This window comes from Mobula hypostoma, chromosome X1 (assembly GCF_963921235.1).
Source record: "Mobula hypostoma chromosome X1, sMobHyp1.1, whole genome shotgun sequence".
NCBI lineage: Eukaryota > Metazoa > Chordata > Chondrichthyes > Myliobatiformes > Myliobatidae > Mobula > Mobula hypostoma.
In genome coordinates, this window is record NC_086128.1 from 3,346,171 (window position 1) to 3,370,479 (window position 24,309).

General features: G+C 42.5%; 1 protein-coding gene across 1 annotated transcript in view; it reads left to right on the top strand.

The window, feature by feature from the left end:
- LOC134340479 (integrin alpha-8-like) overlaps positions 1-24,309 on the top strand; it is a 148,476-nt gene that overhangs the window by 111,336 nt on the left and 12,831 nt on the right. The window contains exons 21-25 of the mRNA XM_063037790.1: positions 4,013-4,118; positions 12,919-13,071; positions 15,881-15,994; positions 18,555-18,668; positions 21,207-21,308. Of these exons, the coding sequence (XP_062893860.1) occupies positions 4,013-4,118; positions 12,919-13,071; positions 15,881-15,994; positions 18,555-18,668; positions 21,207-21,308 (589 nt within the window). The remainder of the gene's footprint in view (positions 1-4,012; positions 4,119-12,918; positions 13,072-15,880; positions 15,995-18,554; positions 18,669-21,206; positions 21,309-24,309) is intronic.

A 24,309-nucleotide genomic window follows, 5' to 3' on the forward strand; every position in this document is an offset into this window, starting at 1 on the left:
GTACCTGGTAAGGCTCTGAAAACCTGTGCCAATCAGCTGGCGGGAGTATTCAAGGACATTTTCAACCTCTCACTGCTACGGGCGGAAGTTCCCACTTGCTTCAAAAGGCAACAATTATACCAGTGCCTAAGAAGAGTAATGTGGGCTGCCTTAATGACTATCGCCCGGTAGCACTCACATCTGCAGTGATGAAATGCTTTGAGAGGTTGGTCATGACTAGACTGAACTCCTGCCTCAGCAAGGACCTGGACCCATTGCAATTTACCTATCACCATAATAGATCTTCACACGGCTTTTGACCACCTGGACAACACAAACACCTATGTCAGGATACAGTTCATCGACTATAGCTCAGCATTTAATACCATCATTCCCACAATCCTGATTGAGAAGTTGCAGAACCTGGGCCTCTGTACCTTCCTCTGCAATTGGATCCTCGACTTCCTAACCAGAAGACCACAGTCTGTACAGATTGGTGATAACATATCCTTCTTGCTGACGATCAGCACTGGCGCACCTTGGGTGTGTGCTTAGCCCACTGCTCTACTTTCAATGTACACATGACTGTGTGGCTAGGCATAGCTCAGATACCATCTATAAATTTGCTGACGATACAACCATTGTTGGTAGAATCTCAAATGGTGATGAAAGGGCATACAGGAGTGAGATATGCCAACTAGTCGCAGCAACAACCTGGCACTCAACGTCAGTAAGACAAAAGAGCTGATTGTGGGCTTCAGGAAGGGTAAGACGAAGGAACACGTACCAATCCTCATAGAGGGACCAGAAGTGGAGAGAGTGAGCAGTTTCAAGTTCCTGGGTGTCAAGATCTCTGAGGATCTAACCTGGTCCCAACATATCAATGTCATTATAAAGAAGGCAAGACAGCGGCTATACTTCATTAGGAGTTTGATGAGATTTGGTATGTCAACAAATACACTCAAAAACTTCTATAGATGTACCATGGAGAGCATTCTGACAGGCTGCATCACTGTCTGGTATGGAGGGGCTACTGCACAGGACTGAAAGAAGCTGCAGAAGGTTGTAAATTTAGTCGGCTCCATCTTGGGTACTAGCCTACGAAGTACCCAGGACATCTTCAGGGAGCGGTGTCTCAGAAAGGCAGCGTCCATTATTAAGGACCTCCAGCACCCAGGGCATGCCCTTTTCTCACTGTTACCATCAGGTAGGAGGTACAGAAACCTGAAGGCACACACTCAGCGATTCAGGAACAGCTTCTTCCCCTCTGCCATCCGATTCCTAAATGGACATTGAAGCTTTGGACACTACTTCACTTTTTTTAAATCTACAGTATTTCTGTTTTTGCATGTTTTTTTAACCTATTCAATATATGTAATTGATTTACTTGTTTAATTTTTTTCTCTCTGCTAGATTATGTATTGCATTGAACTGCTGCTGCTAAGTTAACAAATTTCACGTCACATGCCGGTGATAAGAAACCTGATTCTTATCTATTTCTTTTCATAATTTATAGAATATTTTATGTATTGCAATGGACTGCACAAAAGCAAATTTGATGACATGTGTCAGTGATAGTAAATCTGATTCCAGGGTTTTAACCTGCCTAAAAAAATGAATTTTTATAAATGTTCAAGTTAGGATATGTTCTTTGGAAGAGAACATGAAGAAGACTTTAAGATACTCTCACCAGCCCTCAGCAGTTTACTTTAGAATGCTGATGCAGTTGGTGCAGCAAGTTTGGGATTTGCCACAGTTAGGTGATAGGGGAGAAAACTATTAGTTTCATATTCAATCACTTAATGCTACAGGGTCACATTAGGCCCAGGATATGTGGAATAAGGAGTGAAGCCCATCTTTACCACTTACTCATTGAGTACTGTCTTAGGGAAGTACCAAAATAAAAATCAGATGGTGAATATCATGACCTGTTTATCTGTCTATTTAAAAACAACATCTGTTACTGATTTGTTCTGTGATGTTCAACAGCCAAGGAAAAGATTTATCCTACACTGGTTTGAGAGGGAAGAAAGGGTTACGTGACCAACTGTTGTCTCAAGTCAATGAAATTGAGTCAGGGTAGATCTGTCTGTTAAAGGAAAATCTAACAAGGCAAGAAATGAATCTTTCCCCTTCCCCCACCTTTTTATTCTGGCATCTTCCTCCTGCTCAGTCCTGAAGAAGGGTCTCGGCCTGAAACATTTACTGTTTCACAAACGAGAAAATCTGCATATGCTGGAAGTCCAAGCTACACACATCAAATGCTGAAGGAACTCAGCAGGTCAGGCAGCATCTATGGAAAAGAGTAAACAGTCAATGTTTTGGGCCGAGACCCTTCATCAGGACTGGAGAAAAAAGAATAGAAGTCAGATAAGAAGGTAGGGGAGGGGAGGAAGAAATATAAGGAGTAGGTGATAGTTGACAGTGGGGGATGGGTGAAGTAAAGAGCTGGGAAGTCGATGGTGAAAGAGATAAAAGGGCTGGAGAAGGGAGAATCTGACTGGAGAGGACAGAGGCTGTGGAAGAAAGGGAAGGAGAGGAGCACCAGACAGAGATGATGGGATGATGGGCCGGTTAGGAGATAGGAAAAGAGAGGGAAATGGGAATGGAGAATGGTGAGGTGGGGGTGGGTAATTACCAGAAGTTTGAGAAGTCAATGTTCATGCCATCAGTTTGGAGGCTACCCAGGCAGAATATAAGGTGTTACTCTTCCAACCTGAGTGTGGCTTCATCGTGGCAGTAGAGGAGGCCATGGACTGACATGTCGGAATGGGAATGGGAAGTGGAATTAAAATGGGTGGCCATTGGGAGATCCCACTTTTTCTGGTCGACAGAGTGTAGGTGCTCAGTGAAGCTGTTTCCCAATCTATGCTGGGTCTCACCGATATACAGGAGGCCACACCAGGAGTGCCAGATACAATATGTGACCCCAACAGACTCACAGGTGATGTGTCGCCTCATCTGGAAGGACTGTTTGGGGCCCTGAATGGTAATGAGGGAGGAGGTGTAGGGGCAGGTGTCGCACTTGTTCTGCTTGCAAGGATAAGTGCCAGGAGGGAGATCAGTAGGGAGGGATGAATCGACATGGGAGTCATAGAGACATAGAAAATAGGTGCAGGAGTAGGCCATTCGGCCCTTCGAGCCTGCACCGCCATTCAGTATGATCACGGCTGATCATCCAACTCAGAACCCTGTACCTGCCTTCTCTCCATACCCCCTGATCCCTTTAGCCACAAGGGCCATATCTAACTCCCTCTTAAATATAGCCAATGAACTAGCCTCAACTGTTTCCTGTGGCAGAGAATTCCACAGATTCACTACTCTCTGTGTGAAGAAATTTTTCCCCATCCTTGTCCTAAAAGGCTTCCCCTTTAACCTTAAACTATGACCCCTCGTTCTGGACTTCCCCAACATCGGGAACAATCTTCCTGCATCTAGCCTGTCCAATCCCTTTAGGAGTTTATACTTTTCGATAAGATCCCCCCTCAATCTTCTAAATTCCAGAGTCACGCAGGGAGCAATCCCTGCGGAAAGCAGAAAGTTGGGGGAGGGGTGGGAAAGGTGTACTTGTGGTGGGATCCCATTGGAGATGGCAAAGTCACATAGAATTATGTGCTGGATGCAGAGGCTGGTGGGGTGGTAGGTGAGGACAAGAAAAACCCTATCCCTGGTAGGGTGATGGGAGGATGGGGTGAGGGCAGGTGTGTGTAAAATAGAAGAGATGCGAGTGAAAACAGCATTGATGGTGGAGGAAGGGAAGCCCCTTTCTTTGAAAAAGAACATTCAGTTGTTCTGGAATGAAAAGCCTCATCCTGAGAGGAACTGAGAGAAGGAGATGGCATGTTCACATTTACTGTTGATTCATTTTCACAGATGCTACCTGACCTGCTGAGTTCCCCCAGCATTTTGTGTGTGTTGCTTTGGATTTCCAGCATCTGCAGACTTTCCATGTTTTAGAAATTATTTTTATAAGGTCAGGAATTGAGCAGAGTATTTTGTTACACAGCATAATAACCTTTTTTTTTAACATCAGGGTTTCACAGCCCAACAAGGTATTCCTCCCATTTACCAATTTGGAATCGCCTTTAGATACGGTGGTGAAGAACAACACTCTACAAGGGATAGCACACATTTATGAGGTAGGTACACAACCAAGCATCTCTGAGGTAACCATTTCTACTCACAACCAGCTGCAACCCAAGTTTCTACAGGTGTCGTCACTCCTGCATGTGTCATGCCCTCAGTTTGGATATGTGTGTTGGGTACAGGAATAACTCCTTATCTCAAGTGGTTTCCCTATCACTTTTCCACAACAAATGTCACAACGTATGTCAGTGATATTAAATCTGATTCTGATTCGTTGAGTCAGGGAAGAGACACATGTTCCATTAATTTCATGTCACCCCGAGAGCAAGCTGAGATGCTATTGTTACTGTGAAGCTTAATGGATAAGTACATCTTTTTGAATAGTACTTAAATATTAAATTGCATTGACATAGTAAGCCTAAAGGAAACCAGTTATTTCACTCTACTTGTCCTGCTGGCATTCTATCTCAATTCCCAGCATGTCTTTCTATTTCCTTTTCTCTTGTGTAATTGTCTAACTTCCATTCTAAAGGGGAAAAAACCATTTCCCTCAACAACTTTCAATGGATTGCAGGGTTCCACACTCTAACGATTATTTCACGTGCCACAGTAGCACAGCAGTTAATGCGATGCTCTTACAACATGGGGCATTGGAGTTCGGAGTTCAATTCTGACGTCTTCTGTAAGGAGTTTGTACATCCTTTCTGTGAGCGCCCAGGTTTTCTCCAGATGCTCCAGTTTCCTCCCATGTTCTAAAGATATATCAGTTAGTAGGTTAATTGGTCATTGAAATTGTGCTGTGATTAGGGTAGGGTTAAATCGGTGGGTTGCTGGGCAGTGTGGCTCATTGGGTCAGAAAGGTCTGTTCTACCTACACTGTATCTCTAAAATAAAATAAATTTATTTGATTAAAGTAACCTATTATTTTCCTCAAAGTTGCTGGTGAATGCAGCAGGCCAGGCAGCATCTCTAGGAAGAGGTACAGTCGACGTTTCAGGCTGAGACCCTTCGTCAGGACTCGGCCTGAAACGTCGACTGTACCTGTTCCTAGAGATGCTGCCTGGCCTGCTGCGTTCACCAGCAACTTTGATGTGTGTTGCTTGAATTTCCAGCATCTGCAGAATTTCTCTTGTATGCTATTATTTTCCTATTGGACACATTAGAACCCAGAAATCCCCAGGTATGATTCCTGGCCTATGTTCACTTGCTGAATCCAGCCCAGGTGTCAATAATAAGGTTGCCATATTGGACCTTAACCTAGGTTAGACATGGAAATCTCACCAAGGTATCAGTTTGATTGATTGCACTGAGCATGTGTGTCAATGATCATTTTAGGCAAGGTTCAGTTCTGGCAATCAACCCCAGATGCAAAGAACAGGTGTTTGGCTGACTCATTCTTATCTTGAGAGAGTCAGCAGAGGAAGTCATTGTAATTTGTTAAGGCTTATTGAATCATTGTAGAAAAGATGGATCGATAATGTTTTGTAGAAATAAGGGTCCTCCTTAGTTGCAAATTGGAAAATTAAAATGATTGCAATCCTGAAAATGTGCAGTACCAGTACTCCAATTCTCGTTTGATTTACAGTACAGATTCTGATCAGTTTATTGGTATATACACTACACTAGGGTGCAATAAAGTTCCATGTTCTCATGAAGCTCACAGGGTAAATAGTAAATATGGCAATAATAAATGAGGCCCTCCGTTGGTCATGGTTGACCATAGATGTTGTGTCCCAGCTGTCTATGTGATATGCAAGCCCGGGGAGTACGATATGGAGAGCAAGTTGATGCCCGTGTAGCAGGCTCCCCCTCTCCACGCAGCTGATAAATCCAAAGAAACGGCAGAGACTGAAAGTTTGACACCAGTGGCATTGCAGGAGTTGCTAGTCAGTGTTGAACTCAGTGTAGAACTGCCTTAGGGACTCCAGCTCCAGGTATTTCCCTCGGGGTTTACTCCCAACCCCTTCCCCATGAGTGGGTATAGCCTCAAGGCAGTGGAGGTTTGAGATCAGAGTTTTCCTTCTGCTTGACGGGCTGCCAACCATGGCTGACGAGCCCCATCTGCCCAGAGGTGTTAATGAACATAACAGTAAAAATAATGAGCACAAAACAAAATAGTGTACAGGTCATTAGACTCATTGAGTCTAGAGCAACTCTTAGACCATTTCCATTTATACCCTTTGCTGATATTTAGCTGTAACCTATTCTCTCTTTCATGCCCATCAATACCACCCACTTAACATCAGATCCTAGTTTATTAACCCCCAATCCAGATATTTTTGGCATTTGAGAAGACAGTAGACAAGCTGAGAGAAAACCATAAGATCACAGGAATAATATGCAATCTCAGTGCAAACATAATCAAGCATGTCACTGGAGAGCCAGCATCACTCTTAGCTCAATATTCAGTGTCCAAATCCAAATGTATATTTGTACCTTGCTGCAAGTAGAGTTACTGAGTCCTGTTGCGATTCTAGGGGGCGAGGGCTATTACAAAACATGATAGAACACTATAACACAGAAATAGGCTTTTCCACCCATCTAGTCCGTGACAAACTATTAATCTACAAGTTCCATCAACCTGCACCTGGAACAAAGCCCTCTACACCCCTCCTGCCCATGTATCCATCCAAATTTCTCTTAAACGTTGTCATTGAACCAACATCCACCACTTCCATTGGCAGCTCATTCCACACTCTCATGATCCTCTGTGAAGAAATTCCCTTTCATGTTCCCCTTAAACTTTTCACCTTTCACCCTTGACCTACGACTTCTAGTTGTAGTCTCACCCAACCTGAGTGGAAAAAGCCTGCTTGCATTTACTGTATCTATACCCCTCATAATTCTGTGTACCTCTATCAAATCTTCCTTCAACCTTCTACATTCTAGGGAATAAAGTCCGAACCTGTTCAACCTTTCCCTACAGGTCCTTAACTCCTGACAACATAATCGTAAATTTTCTGTGCACATTTTCAATCTTATTTACATCTTTCCTACAGGGAGGTGCATTGGACTAGCGATCTGAAGGTCGTGAGTTCGAGCCCCAGCCGAGGCATTGTGTTGTGTCTTTGAGCAAGGCACCTAACTCCAAGGCACTGCTCCAGTCCACCCAGCTGAAAATGGGTACCAGCAAAATGCTGGGGGTTAACCTCACGATAGACTAACGTCCTATCCGGGGGGGCGGGGGGGAGTCTCGTACTCTCAGTCGCTTCATATCTCGGAAACTGACATAAGCACCGGCCTGATGAGCCTATAAGGCTCGGGACAGATTTTAACTCTAATTTCAGGGAGGTGACTGGAACTGTACACAATACTCCAAATTAGTTCTTGCCAACATTTTATACAACTTCAACATAACATCTCAACTTTTGTATGAAGGCCAATGTGCCAAAGACTTTCATTACAACCCTATCTTCTTGTGAAGCCACTTTCAATGAATTATGGACCCATGTTCCCAGATCCCTTTTTTCTACCACACTGCTCATTGCTCTGCTATTCACCATGTATGCCTGAGCCTGGCTGTTCTCACAAAGAACAACACCTTGCACTTGTCTGCATTAAATTCATTCTGCCATATTTCAGACCCTTTTCCCAGTTGATCCAGACACCACTGCAAGATTGATAGTCTTCCTCGCTGTCCATTAAGCCCTCAATCTTGGTGTCATCCGCAAATTTGTTGATCCAGTTAACCACATTATCATCCAGATCAATGATACAGATGACAAACAACAAAGCACAGATCCCTGCGGCATACCATGAGTCACAGGCCTCCAGACAGGAAGGCAACCCTCTATGACCAATCTCGGGCTTCTCCCACAGAGCCAATGTCTAATGCAATTTACTACCTCATCCTGAATGCTGAGCGACTGAACCTACTTGACAACCTCCCATTTGGGACCTTGTCAAAGGCCTTGCAAAAGTCCATGTAGACAACATCCACTGCTTTGTCTGCATCCACTTTCCTCAAAAAACTTCATAAGATTAGTTAGAGATTGGCACAAATGATGATGCACAAAGCCATATTGATTATCCCTAGGGTAGGGAAATTCTAGGTGGTTTCTAGAGTAGGTTACGTGGTCAGCACAACATTACAGGCCCTTCTGCTCACAATGTGTCTGTACATTTCTATGTTCTAATCAGTTTATGCCTACTCAAATGCAGTACTTGTATATCTGGTCCCTTAGAATACTTCCCATAATTTACCTATGACTGATGTTAGGTTCACTGGTTTATCATTTCCTGGATTGTTCTTAGAGCCTTTCTTAAACAATGGAACAATGTTTGCTATGCTCTAATCCTCCAGCACCTCACTCAGGCTAAGGATGTTTGAAATATCTCTGGTAGGGCCCCTGCAATTTCTGCACTAGTCTCCCACAGGGTCTGAAGGAACACCTTGTCAGGGTCTGAGGATTTACCCACCCTAAAAAAACAGTGGATATAGGACTGCTAGAAAATGAGGCAGGAGAAATAATAATGGGGTCAAGGAGATGGCAGTTGGACTAAATGAGTATTTTGCATCAGCCTTCACTGTGGAAGACAATAGCAGTGTGTTAGACATTGATGGGTGTGAGGGAAGAGAAGTGAGTGCAGTTACTATTACAAGGGAGAAGGTGCTCAAAAAGCTGAAAGACCCAAGGGTACATAAATCACCCAGGCCAGATGGACTGCACCCTAGGGTTCTGAAAGGGGTTTGGGGTAGAGATTGTAGAAACATTAGTAATGATCTTTCAAAAATCATTGGACTTTGGCATGGTGCCAGAGGACTGGAAAATTGCAAATGTCACTCCACTCTTTAAGAAAAGAGGAAGGCAGCAGAAAGGAAACTATAGACCGGTTAATCTGACCTCAGTGGTTGGGAAGATGTTGGAGACAATTGTTAAGGATGAGGTTATGGAATACTTGGTGACACAGGACAAGATAGTACAAAGTCAGCATGGTTTCCTTCAGGGAAAATCCTGCCTGACGAGCCTGTTGGAATTCTCTGAGGAGATTACAAATAGGATAGATGAAGGGGATGCAGTGGATGTTGTATATTTGAACTTCCAGAAGGCCTTTGACAAGGTGCCACACAAGAGGCTACTTACCAAGTTAAGAGCCCACTGTATGACAGTAAAGTTACTAACATGGTTAGAGCATTGGCTGATTGATAGCAGGCAGCGAGTGGGAATCCTTTTCTGGTTGGCTGCCAGTGACTAGTGGTGTTATGCAGGGGTTGGTGTTGGGACCACTTCTATTTATGCTGTATATAAATGATTTAGATGATGGAATAGATGGCTTTGTTGCCAAGTTTGCAGATGATACAAAGATTGGTGGAGGGGCAGGTAGTGTTGAGGAAACAGATAGGATGCAGAAGGACTTAGACAGATTAGGAGAATGGGCAAGAAAGTGGCAAATGAAATACAATGTTGGAAAATGCATGGTCATGCACTTTGGTAGTAGAAATAAATGTGCAGACTACTTTCTAAACAGGGAGAAAATCCAAAATTCTGAGATGCAATGGGACGTGAGAGTCCTTGTGCAGAACAACCTAAAGGTTAACTTGTAGGTTGAGTCGGTGGTGAGGAAGGCAAATGCAATGTTAGCATTCATTTCAAGAGGTCTAGAATATAGGAGCAGGGATGTGATGCTGAGACTTTATAAGGCACTGGTGAGGCATCACCTTAAGTATTGTGAACAGTTTTGGGCTCCTCATCTATGAAAAGATGTACTGGCATTGGAGAGGGTTCAGAGGAGGTTCACAGGAGTGATTCCAGGAATGAAAGGGTTATCATACGAGAAACATTTGATAGCTCTGGGTCTGTACTCACTGGAATTTAGGATGAGGGGAGATCTCACTGAAACCTTTCAAATGCTGAAATGCCTAGACAGAGTAGATGTGGAAAGGATGTTTCCCATGGGGGTGGGAAATTCTAGGACAAGAGGGCTCAGCCTCAGGATAGAGGGGCACCAATTTAAAACAGAGATGTGAAAAATTTCTTTAGCCAGAGGGTGGTGAATTTGTGGAATTTGTTACCACAGGCAGCTGTGGAGGCCAGGTCGTTGGGTGTATTCAAGGCAGAGATTGATAGGTTCTTGATTAGACATGGCATCAAAGGTTATGGGGAGAAGGTTGGGAGTGGGGTTGAGGAGGGAGAAAAAGGATCAGCCATGATTGAATGGTGGAGCAGACTCGATGGGCCAGATGGCCTAATTCTGCTCCTGTGGCTTATGGTCGTATGCCTAATTTGCCTCAAGACAGCAAACACCTCATCCTCTGTAATCTGTACAGGGCCCATGAAGCTAATACTGCTTTGCCTCACTTCTATAGACTCTGTGTCCATCTCCTGAGTAAATACAGAAGCAAAAGGTCAGTTTAAGATCTCCTCATCTCTTTCGGCTCCATTCATTAATTACCATTCTGATCTTCCAGAGGACCAATTTTGTCTCTCACTATCCTTTTGCTCTTAATATATCTGTAGATTTCATTAGGATTCTCCTTCACCTTGTCTGCTAGAGCAACCTCATGCATTCTTTTAGCCTTCCAGATTACTTTCTTAAATGTTCTCTTGCATTTCTTATACTCAAGTACCTCATATGTTCCTACCAGCCTACACCTGCTATGCACCATTCTTTTGAAAACCAAGGTTCCCTAAACTGTTATCCTTGCCTTTTATTCTGACAAGAACATACAGTACAAACTGTATACCCTCAAAATTTTGAAGGCCTCCCACTTACCAAGTATACCTTTGCCAGAACACAGCCTGTCCCAATCCACATATGCCAGATCCTTTCTGATAACGTCAAGATTGGCCTTTCTCCAATTTAGAATCTCAAAACCTGCGGATCTGATCTATTCTTTTCCATGATACTTTGAAACTATGATCACCAGATGCCAAGTGTTCCCCTACACAAACTGTCACATGCCTTGTCTCATTTCTTAATAGCAGGCCAAGAATCACACACTCGCTGGTTGGGATTCTATGTACTGATTAAAGAAACTTTCCTGAACACATTTGACAAATTCTATCCCACCCAACCCTTTTACAGTATGGGAGTCCCAGTCAAAATATGGAAAGTTAAAATTACCTACTATCTCAAACTTGTGTTTCTTGCAACAGTCTGCAATCTATCAACAAATTTGTTCCTCTAAGCCATGTGGACTGTTGGATTGTCTATAGTATATTCCCACTATAGTGGGCATCCCTTTCTTATTCCTCAGTTCTACTTATGTAGCCTCAGTAGACAAGCTGTCCAGCCTGCCCTGTCTTAGTATTGCTGTGATATTTTCCCTGACTAGTAATGATACCCTCCCCCTTTAATCCCTCTCACTCTATAATGCCTAAAAAAACAGAACCCTGGAGTATTAAGCTGTCAGTCCTACCCCTCCTGTAATCAAGTCTCACTGATGGCTTCAATGTCATAATTCGATGGGTTGATCCATGCCCTGAGCTCCCCTGCCTTTTTCAACATTGAAATAATTGAAGAGCTCCTTGCATTGAAATACGCACGACTCAGAACATTAGTCCCGCCATGCTTGACCTTTGTATGTAGGCTTAACAACATGTTTCCTCACAAACTCTGCATGATCTTTTCTGGCACTCTGGTTCACATCCCCCTGCAGTTCTACTTTAAACCCCACCCCCTCCCCATGCAGCACTAGCAAAGCTTCCTGCTAGGATATTAGTCCCTCTCCAGTTCAGGTGCAAGCTGTCACCTCTGTACAGGTTCCACCTTCCCTGGAAGAGAGCCCAACGATCCAAAAATCCAAAGCTCTTCCTCCTGCACCATCGTCTTAGCCACGTGTTAAACTGTATGATCTTCCTATTTCTGGAGTCGCTAGCTCATGGTACAGGTGGCAACGGTGACATCACAACCCTGAAAGTCCCATCCTTTAATTCAGCATTTAACTCCCTAAATCAATTTGCAGGGACCCATCAGCCCTCCTACCCATGTCATTGGTACCAATGTGGACCATGACTCTGGTTGCTCACTTTCTCAGTTAAGAACACTGTGGACTTGATCTGAGATGGCCCTGACCCTGGCGTCTGGGAGGCAAATTACCATCCAGGAATCCCGTTCTCATCCACAGAACTTCCTGTTTGTTCCCCTAACCAACAAATCCCCTATGACAACAGCTCACCTCTTCTCCCCCTTCCCTTTGGAGCCACCAAGCCAGACAGTGGGGGAGACCTGACCGCTGTAAAATGTTACCATTATTGTAAAAGAGCCCATTTTTCAACATACGCAGCCAATGGCAATTGAGGATGAATATAAAGACCATAAGACAAAGGAGCAGAATTAGGCCATTTGGCTCATCGAGTCTGTCCGCCATTCCATCATGGCTGATTTATTATCCCTCTCAACCCCATTCTCCTGCCTTCTCCCCGTAATCTTTGACTCCCTGATTACTCAAGAAACTATCAATCTTCACTTTAAGAATGACTTAGCCTGCACAGCACTCTGTAGTAATAAATAAAATTGGGTGATTTTGACCCCCAGCATTTCCCTGAAAATTGTTGAATAATTTAACATAAGAAAATAGGATTGGATCCGGTTGCAGTTGACAAAAAATTATCTTTCCTTTTTTAAAATTACAATTCAAATAACTGGGGACCTAAATGGGCCTAGAATTTTTTCAATGAAAGGCTTGGAATGTATAAAACTCTACCTCACTGGTGTATAAGCAAATGAGGAAGATTGAGTCATATACCTATAGTGAAATTATAATCACAAAGGCTTTCAGAAATAACAAAATGGCAAGAAAGCAGCTTATTCTTGTTCCAATCATGAGGCAATTTGTAAAGCAATGCACTAATTGATTTAAGAATCATAAAATGGAATGTGATGTAACGTAGCTATTTTTTTTAACCCCAGCTGCACAACAATGGCCCATCAACAATTAGTAAAGCCCTGATTGAAATTGACTGGCCTGCAGATTTCAATGGTGATGATCTCCTGTTCAAATCTACGTTTCAACCATGGGGCCCAATCAAGTGCGCAGTAAACTCCTCCAATGCTGACATATGGGTAAGATTTCACATCTTCAAAAACTGTTTCTTATGTGTTGGGAATAGGAATGGTAAGATGGAAGGCTCATTATTGTGGCAATTGAAAAGCAAAAAAAAAGTGCAGACATTGACAATTGGAAATAAAAGCAGAAAGAACTAAAGAAGGGAATTCGGAAAGCCAGGAGGGGCCATGAAAAGTCCTTGGCAAGTAGGATTAAGGTGAATCCAAGGCCATTCTATACATATATCAAGAGCAAGAGGATAACTAGGCAGAAGGTGGGACCACTCAAGGACAAAAGGGGGAAACATTTACTTGGATGTTGAGAATGTGAGTGAGGTACTTAATGAGTACTTTGTTCAGTATCTACTAAGGAAAACGATGTGGAGGACCGGGAGATCAGTGCTGAGTGTAAAAATAGGTTAGGGCATTCAGAGGTCAAGGAGGAGGAAGTGTTGGGCTTATGAATACATATTAAAGTGGATAAGTCCCCAGGGCCAGATGGGATTTACCCCAGCTTATTGAAGGAGGCAAGAGACGAGCTTACTGATGTATTGGCCAGTATCCTCGTGTCCTCTCTAGCTCGAAGACTGATGAGTGACTAATGTTATACCCCTATTTAAGAAGGGAAAAAGGGGAAAAACTCAGGAACCCTAGACTGGTGAGTCTTATGTCAGTTGCAGGGAAATTGCTGGAGAAAATTCTTAGGGATCGGATATATGAGTATTTGGAAATGCATGAGCTCATTAGGGAGAGCCAGCGGGGCAGGTTGTGCCTTACCAACTTGATTGAGGTTTTTGACAAAGTGATGAGAGAGAGATTGATGAGGGTAGGGTAGTTGATGTTGTTTACATGGATTTTAGTAAGGCATTTGACAAAGTCCCTCATGGGAGGCCAATCCAGAAGATTAAGATGCATGGGATCTGTGGCGAGTTGGCTGTTTGGATTCAGAACAGGCTTGCGCAGAGAAGACAAGGTAATAATTCACGGGACTTACTCAAACTGGAGGTCTGTAATCTGTGCTGGGACCACTGCTGTTTATAATGTATATAAATGACCTGGATGAAAGAGTAGATGGGTGGGTTTGTAAGTTTGCGGAAGATACCAAGATTGGTGGAGATGTGGATAGTACAGAAAACTGGCAAAGAATACAGCACAATATAGACCAGTTGCAAATCTGGGCTGAGAAATGGCAGATAGAGCTTAACCCAGATAAATATGAGGTGTCACACCTCAGCAGGGCAAATGTAAGGAGACAGTGCACTGTTGAGAGCAAGGTCCTTAACAGTGTTGATGAGCAAAGGGATCTTGGGATCCAAGTTCATAGCTCCTTGGAAGTGACTACACAGGTCAAAAGGTGGTTAAGAAGGCTTATGGAATGCTTGCTTTTATTAATGGAGGCATTGAGTTCAGAAGTTTGCAGGTAATGTTGCAACTTTATAAAACACTAGTTAGACCAGGTCTGGAATATTGCATACAGTTCTGGTCACCCAACTATACGAGGGATGTTGAGGCTTTGGAGAGGGTGCAGAAGAGGCTTATCGGGGTGCTGCCTGGTTTAGAGGGCATGGACTATAATGAGAGGCCGGGTAAACTTGAGTGGTTTTCTCTGGAGTGTCAGAGGCTGAGGGGAGATCTGATAGAGGTTTACAAGATTATGAGAGGCATAGATAGAGTGGACAGACAGTATCTGTTTCCCAGGGCAGAAATGTCTAATACCAGAGGGCATGCATTGAAGTTGAGAGCGGGTAGGTTCAAGGGGGATGTGAGGGGTAAGTTTTTTACTCCGAGTGGTGGATGGCTGAAATGTGTTGCCTGGTATGGTGATAGAGGCAAATACATTAGAGGTTTTTAAGGGACATTTGGATAGTCACATGGATGTCAGGAAGATGGAAAGATATGGACATTGGTTAGGTAGGAGGGATTAGTGTTTGGGTGTTTTTGATTTGTTTTTTAGCCGGTTCAGCACAACATTGTGGGCCGAATGGCCTGTTCCTGTGCTGTACTGTTCTCTGTAAAATACTGGAAAGACCCAATGGGTCAGGCAGCATTTATGAGGAGGGAAACTGAGTTAATGCTTCAGAACAATAATTTTTCATGAGATCAAGGAAAAATTAGAAATCAAAGACACTTAAAGTTGCAGAGAATTTGGAGGGGTGAGGAGAACTAAGAGAATGACTGTGATAGAGTAGAGACCAAGGGAAACCAAATGATATTGGGAATGTTGGTGTTGGCTGAGTGAGGGTGCTGAAGGCTTATTGATCACAACTAAGAAAATGAAGATAGACATTCTTGATAAAGGGCCAGTACGTTGCATTTAAAATGTTGGAAGGTCATATTTGTGGTCTGGGATACACTGTCAGAATCCACTACCTGGTGGTTACTTTGGAGACAAGAGACTGCAGATGCTGGAGTCTGTGGCAACAAAGAGTCTACTGGAGAAACGCAGCAGCTCGAGCAGCACCTGCAGGAGGGAAGAAGAATTGCCAACGTTTCAGGTCAAGTCCTGACGCAGGGCTGCAGCCCAAAACATCAATAGTTTATCCCCCACAGATACTGCTTGAGCTGCTGAATTCCTTGAGCAGATTGTTTGTTGCTCCTGATGCTTACTTTCCCTGTGGAACAGCAGTAGTTTCACCTCCAGCATACTGACAGCTAGTAAAGGCTAGCAAAACTGTATAGATCCTGTAGAAAATGAACAGGGGCTGCAGATAGTTCATGTACAATCCAGTCTCAATGTTCCTCAGTGAGATTACCAAAGATAATTTTGTGATCCAACTTTAATTATCTTCAAGAATCTTTAATCATTCTACCCTCCTTTTATTTGTAGGCACAGCCTTTAAGTACAGAGAAGCCTCACATTACTAACAACATTCGTCGTGAGATGAATAAAAGAGATGTCAGCAAACCTGAAATGTTAATGGAGGAAACCATCTTCAATCTGGTAGAACGATCAACAAAACCTCTTATTAAAAATAAACCTGTGTCTGATGTTCTAATTCTCCTCTATCATTATAAATTCTTTGTGCCAACTGTCTCCAACATTTTATATGATGTAATACCCTGGCACTTTTAATTGCTACAACCTTGCCTCTTAGCTGACATAATCTTTCCACCAATGGATTTCTGTCCATATTTTTTAAAAGGATTCTGGCCTATTTGCTACATAACTTCAGCTGACAAAAATACAACAAAATGCAGGATAAGTATAAACCGGTTGCCACAATGGTTTCTGCTCCTGTGATCACATAATCAGAGCTCAAAGCAAGATAGCATCTCACAGTCCATCTCTTCAGTAAATCCAGCTAAGTTCAGAGCATTGGTCAAATTTGAAACACAAAAAATATTTTTTCACCTGCCACTCCCAATAAAGAGTACTATTTAAAGCTCTTTCGATAATATTATTAATAAGACAATTTTTGGAGCAACACACTGAATTAACCTGTTTTACTTTATAACTGGAACACTGTCACTGCCTGACCATTTTGAAACTCTTTTCCTTTATGATTATTCTTATTCTTATTCATATATAGGGAGGAGGGGGGAGGGACGTTCCATATATATATAATATTGCATGTTTTCATCTGTCATCCTCAGTTCTTTATGTATCAATGATCCTTTGAGGTAGAATTTTTCCCATTCCATGTCTTTTGTTGACTCTTAGCCCATTTATATCTGACTTTAAAATGGTCTCTGCATGTATTGGATTTTAATTCTAAAAAGGATAACTTCTGGTCAACTGTGACAGTTCCCATTGCTGTTTATTGTGCTTAATTGCTCCAGAATTGACAGGTAAATATTGTGGGTCCAATTAATCTTATATATCGTGGACAAAATTAATCCTGTTTATAGTTACTGTTCTATATATTTGCTAAGTATAGCCGCAGAGAAAGAATCTCAGAGTTGTATGTCATGACATGTAGGTGCTCTGATAATAAATTTTACTTTGAACTTTGAAATTAAAACATTTTAAACTCCCCCACTACCAGTCGAATCTGAAGACCATTGGTGTTCGATCAATGGAGTCTGCAGCCTCACAATAGGATTATTAAAGATTCTGCATGCTTTAAGAGTTAACTACTGAGATGTACATAAAAACATAGAAAACCTACAGCGCAATACAGGCCCTTCAGCCCACAAAGTTGTGCCGAACATGTCCCTACTTTAGAAGTTACTAGGTTTACCCATAGCCCTCTATTTTTCTAAGCTCCGTGTACCTATCCAAAAGTCTCTTAAAAGACCCTATCGTATCCGCCTCCACCACCGTCGCCGGCAGCCCATTCCACGCACTCACCACTCTCTGAGTAAAAGAACTTACCCCTGACATCTCCACTGTACCTACTCCCCAGCACCTTAAACCTGTGTCCTCTTGTGGCAACCATTTCAGCCCTGGGGAAAAAGCCTCTGACTATCCACATGGTCAGTGCCTCTATACAGTAATTATAGTTCAGCTCTTGCCTGAGGTTCATCCTCTTAGCTCTGACATGTGTAAGGTCTCCTTAGGCATCTTAGATCTCCATCGTTTTACCAAATGCACACTGGGCTCAACATGGGTCAGGCACCAAATTTACACTCATTAGCAATGTGTTCTCCACTGCTGGGGTGAAAATACCTACTTCCTGGGGTAAATTCAATAATATCTGATAATAATGCTCGTTTTCATTGGAGAAACATCTGAGTTCCCAAATGAGAATAACTTTTTCACCGGGAAAATGACATTTGTCCTATATCACTAAAACATGTCTTGTTAAAAAATTAGCTTTAAGTGCCAGGTGCATGAACTTTCATCTGGGCTGACTCTAAACTGGAAAAGAAACATTCCTGGTCTTCTGAAACTTGTGATAAGATTATCGATTATTCTGAATAAATTGCTTTTTCCTTCATAACTTTGTATAATGCGATGCCACAGTAACATAGCAGTTAGCGGGACGCTATTACAGCTTGGGGCGTCGAAATTCGAAGTTCAATTCTGACATCATCTGTACATCCTCCCCGTGGAATTTGTGGGTTTCCTCTGGGTGCTCCAGGTTCCTCCCACAGTTCAAAGATATACCATTAGTAGGTTAATTGGTCATTGGAAATTGTCCTGTGATTAGGCTAGGGTAGGTGCAGTAGCATAGTGGTTAGCACAACTCCTTACAGTACAGGCAACCCGGGTTCAATTTCTGCCACTGCCTGTAAGAAGTGTATACGTTCTCCTCGTGACTGTGTGGGTTTCCTCCTGCAGTCCAAAGACCTTGTAGTTGATGGGTTAATTTGTCATTGTAAATTGTCCTATGATTAGGTTAGGATTAAATTGGGGAATTGCTGGGTGGCGTGGCTCAAAGGGCTGGAAGGGCCTATTCCACACTGTATCTATAAATAAATTTATTAATTAAAACATAATTTGGTTTTAACTTAGTTTTTCTCTTTATCTTCATGTTCATTCCACAGTATTCAGAAGTACTGTACTTTGGGTGGCTCTAATGAACTTTAATATTTATATTGGACTGTCTTAATTCTAGACCTGTGACACGAGCACCTGTGTGAAACTTTTGTGCGAAGTGGGTCGCCTGGAGAGACAAAAAGCAGCTTCGATAACCATACAATCTTCTCTCAGAGTAGAGCCCTTCATTAAGGTAAAGCACAAGTTGATGGTGACCAAAAGTGTGTTACAGTGATGTAACAACGAATGTAACATACAACATGTAATGTATACCGGTTAGGGGAGCTTTGATGAATGCACTGACTAGCGTAAAACTCCATCGACAATAATGGTAATAAATGGCCCCGCCATCCTTGAATTAAAATAGATAATTATCCAAAGTTTCCTGCTCTATCCAGTGTTGCAGGATCACTGCTAGGAAATGTAAGTGTAAAATTAGTACTGCAGGTTTGATGACAAACAAGAGAAAATCTGCAGGAGTCAAGTCAAGTCAAGTCACTTTTTATTGTCATTTCGACCATAACTGCTGGTACAGTATACAGTAAAAACGTGACAACGTTTTTCAGGACCATGGTGCTACATGAAACAATACAAAAACAACACTGAACTACGTAAAACAACACAAAAGCTACACTAGACTACAGACCTACCCAGGACTGCATAAAGTGCACAAAACAGTGCAGGCATTACAATAAATAATAAACAAGACAATAGGCACAGTAGAGGGCAGTAGGTTGGTGTCAGTCCAGGCTCTGGGTATTGAGGAGTCTGATGGCTTGGGGGAAGAAACTGATACACAGTCTGGTAGTGAGAGCCCGAATGCTTCGGTGTCTTTTGCCAGATGGCAGGAGGGAGAAGAGTTTGTATGAGGGGTGTGTGGGGTCCTTCATAATGCTGTTTGCTTTACGGATGCAGTGTGTGGTGTAAATGTCTGTAATGGCGGGAAGAGAGCCTCCGATGATCTTCTCAGCTGACCTCACTATCCGCTGCAGGGTCTTGCGATCCGAGATGGTGCAATTTCCGAACCAGGCAGTGATGCAGCTGCTCAGGATGCTCTCAATACAACCTCTGTAGAATGTGGTGAGGATGGGGGGTGGGAGATGGACTTTTCTCAGCCTTCGCAGAAAGTAGAGACGCTGCTGGGCTTTCTTTGCTATGGAGCTGGTGTTGAGGGACCAGGTGAGATTCTCTGCCAGGTGAACACCAAGAAATTTGGTGCTCTTAACGATCTCTATGGAGGAGTCGTCGATGTTCAGTGGAGAGTGGTCGCTCCGTGTCCTCCTGAAGTCAACAACCATCTCTTTTGTTTTGTTCACATTCAGAGACAGGTTGTTGGCTCTGCACCAGTCCGTTATCCGCTGCACCTCCTCCCTGTATGCTGACTCATCGTTCTTGCTGATGAGACCCACCACGGCCGTGTCGTCGGTGAACTTGATGATGTGGTTCGAGCTGTGTGTTGCAGCACAGTCGTGGGTCAGCAGAGTGAACAGCAGTGGACTGAGCACACAGCCCTGGGGGGCCCCCGTGCTCAGAGTTATGGTGTTGGAGATGCTGCTTCCGATCCAGACTGACTGAGGTCTCCCAGTCAGGAAGTCTAGGATCCAGTTGCAGAGGGAGGTGTTCAGGCCCAATAGGCTCAGCTTTCCAATCAGTTTCTGAGGAATGATTGTGTTGAATGCTGAACTGAAGTCTATTAACAGCATTCGAACATGCGTGTCTTTTTTGTCCAGGTGGGTGAGGGCCAGGTGCTGGAAATCCAAGCAACACAGACAAAATGCTGGGGGAACTCAGCAGGCCAGGCAGCATCTATGGAAAAAAAGCACAGTCCACATTTCAGGTTGAGACTCTTCATCAGGACTGGGGGAAAAAAAAGATGAGAAGTCGGATTTAGAAGGTTGGTGAGGGCGGGTGGTGGGGCGAAGTACAAGGTGATAAGTGAAACTGAGAGAGGGGTGGGGTGAAGTAAAGAGCTGGGAAGTTGATTAGTGAAAGGGATAAATGGCTGGAGAAGGGGGAATCTGATGGGAAAGGATAGGTGGCCATGGAAGAACGGGAAGGGGTGGAGCACCAGAGGGAAATGATGGGCAGGTAAGGAGATAAGGTGAGAGATGGGAATGGTGAAGGTGGCAGGGAGGGGAATTACCAGAAGTTTGAGAAATTGATGTTTATGCCATCAGGTTGGAGACTGCCCAGACAGAATATCAGGTGTTGCTCCTCCAGCCTGAGTGTAGCCTCATCCTGGCAGTAGAAGAGGACATGGACTGGCATGTTGAAATGGGAAGTACTTCGTCCCATGCCCCCACCTTCTTACTTGACTTCTTCCCCATCCCTTTCCAGTCCTGATGAACAGTCTCGGCCTGAAACTTCGACTGTTCACTCTTTTCTGTAGATGCTGCCTGGCCTGCTGGGTTCCTCCAGCATTTTGTGTGTGTGTGTGTGTTACTCAGAGGACTGATGGTGATATTACTGAAAAAATGGAAGTTGTACCCAATTACGGAGAACAATGATCATTTGGACCAAACTATAGAACATTATAAAGTAATGGAAAAGGTTGAGAGAAAAACTATAATAATTACATTCTTTTGTTTATTACATGATTCTGATTAACCCAAATCCTCTGTGCCAGTTCCCTACAGCTTCAATTCCTCAAGATTTCAAAAATTTTAAATATTTTGAGAAAATAGAAGGTGGACAGTTAAACAAAACTGCACACTATTTTTATGTTTTGCAGAAGCTTTACAAACAGTATATTTTCCAGTCCAAAGTATCTTTCGTTGTGCAAGAAATGCCTTACAAAGTACATCCTGATGAGTTCTCCAGAGGCAACAGAGTGGTGAGTACTACAGACGAGATGGTGATTTCAGCTCTTGGAAGCCAATTAATTTCTAGCCACACCTCATCTAAGTTAACATTTTGTGGTGCTACAATTTATCTGCATTAAATACAGTAAGGATTTTGTTAGTGAGCTTTAAGACCGATGACTTCAGTTTTGTAGCCTAGGGAAAAATACACGCAGGACAACAAATACTTTTTTTGGGTCTTTAATTCCTTTATCTGTTTTAGATGTTTTAATGGAGAAAGAGGGTATCAAAATAAAAACGACGAAATGAATTTAAAAAAACACAGCTCCTGCTGTTACAATCTCAGTTTAACTTCAGACCACACTCTTGTTATGTATGCAGTATGAAAATAAATAAAATATACAAAACCAATACAGTAGTGGTAATTCTAAAAACAACACAAACAACATTAGAATCCCACCAATCCCGTACCTTATACACAACATCAAAAATATGAATTAATACATCTGATCTTAACTAAGAGATGTACTCACTTTGGCAGAAACATGCTTAACTTCCAAACACATATTGGCTGGACCTTGAAACGAGTTCTCGCTCACGTTATGTAAACAGAGATTAACACATTCACATTTGATTATGAAACAATAAAGAAAGACAAATAAACTTTTACAATATATTGCCTTGTACAAACGTGTGTAGTTGAATTACTGAAAAGACTAACCTATTACGCCGATAAAGAAATTCACACAACCACGCTATTCCAGCACTGATCAATTTACTCGTGAAAATCTAAAGCATCCATGTGTAAAACATATCAAATTACCGATATTCTAGATTTACAAACAAGTATAAACAAATTTACATGGATATTATCAAATAATGTTGAACTTTCCTCACTAAACCTGGGAAAAGCTCTCAAACATTGTTCTCTCTCCAACATGGCAACTCTTCATTACTGTTTTCTCCTGAAGGCACGGGTAGCTATTTTAGCATTATCAAGGCGAATACATAAGTACACTTTAAGAATAAAAAAATGATACTCAACGGTCACCTGGTTATATCAGAAACAGTTTTTTTCCCTCTGCCATCAGATTTCAGAATGGTCCGTGAACACCACCATTTTATTCCTTTTATTTGGCAATGTTTATTTTGTAATTTATACTCATTTTATGTATTTTCACTGTACTGTTATTGCAAAACAACAAATTTAATGTCAGATAAGAGTGATAAACCTGATTCTGATTCTAAAAGATTGGTGGAAATCCTGAAGCTGCAGGTGGGAATGATCTCTTTTCTATTGACCTTTTGCTAATGTTATCACACTGAAACTCTTAGCTGGACACTTGTATGTGCCCCATTAAAGATATAAATTTGATTTATGCATGAACATAGGGTAGCACAGTGGAACTGCTGCCATATAACTCCAGTGACCTGGGCCAATCCTGACCTCTGGTGTTGTCTGTGAGGAGTTTATATGTTCTCCAGTTCATTCCCACATCTCAAAGACAAGCAGGTTGGCCTCTCGAATTGACCCTGGTGTAAGGGATGGTTGAACCTGGAGGAGTTAATGAGTATGTAAAGCATGATCAGCATAGGATTAGTGTAAATAGGTGATTGGTGGTTGATGCAGACTTTGTGGGCTAAAGGGTTGGCTTCTGTTCTGTAAGAATCTTAATTTACTAAACATCTTATAATCATTGAAGTATATAACTATAAGAAAATGGATTAGCTGATTTATGCAGTGCAATACCACACAAGCACAATGAAATAATGAGAACACTTGCATTCTTCTTCAAGATAGTGCCATGAAATCTTGTGCATTCACTAAAAAGGCAGATAGAACCTGGGTTTAATTACTTTTAATCTGCACTATGAACCCTCTTTCCAGAGTACTAGCTTGAAAATGTGACAATTTTAATACTATTGATATCATAGGATCTACTTTTATGCCAGGTGTCTGAGTTGCTGGAATTGTCGTCTTGAAGTAATCATCAGGGTCAAAAATTTCCACTCTAACCATACAGGAGGTTGATATTGAGCGTTCAAGACAATCATAGATAAACTGCCCAAAGCCTCACCTCCTGAAGAGACTTCAGTTCTCTGGTCTTTCAAAAATAAATCTGCTTCCCTTTTAAATATCACCCTTCTCATTAATCTTACTTCCACAACCATCTTGGGTAGTGAATTCTGGAAATCTACCACTCTATGAAAAGAAGATTTTAAATGACCATCCCTTAATCTTGTAACCATGTCATTCATTCAAGATACTCCAACCAGTGGAACAATTTCAACATCTACCTTATAATCCTCCAAAGATGTTATATGTTTCAATAAGATCACAACTCATTTTTCTAAACAGAGCTATATTCTTTGGTGTTTATTTTTATCCTTGTTATAAGTAACTGTCTCATCCCGGGATTTAGCCCAGTAGATCTCTTTTGAACTTCTCCAATGTCAGTATATCTTTTAAATAAGTTGACCAAACTGCACACAATACCATAGACCAGAAATCTATAAGCGTAAGAAAACTACCCTATATTTCTAAACCACAACAACTAGTCATGGAAATGCTGATGGGCTGTCCCATTTACCCACAGAAAAGGAAATACCTGCGTAGCCCCCTGGTAAGCCTCAGGCTCGCTCAGCTTGCTTTCGTCTAGGGGGAGTAGCCTTCGGCCCCACCAAACTGGGTAATCAAGTTTATGTGGATGCTGTGTGATGTACCCCACCCCGCCAAATCACAGACAGCACACAATGTATGATTTACAGATTACACTTTATAGATCTTACTGGAAATATGTAATTAATAGATACAATATAAAAGGAAAGTAAAAGGTACCAAACTTATCAAAGTTCAGCGACTTCGTGCACAACCGTTGGAGCTCAATTAATGGAGTTTTCTTTCCACCATTCGATCCTCTCCGACCTCCTCGACCCGCTGCCTGGGACCAACCATGGTGGTGACCAGAGCACGTCCGGCACGTCCTTTCTCTCCGGTTCTCCTCCCGAAAAGCCCTGGGCTTCGGACTCCCT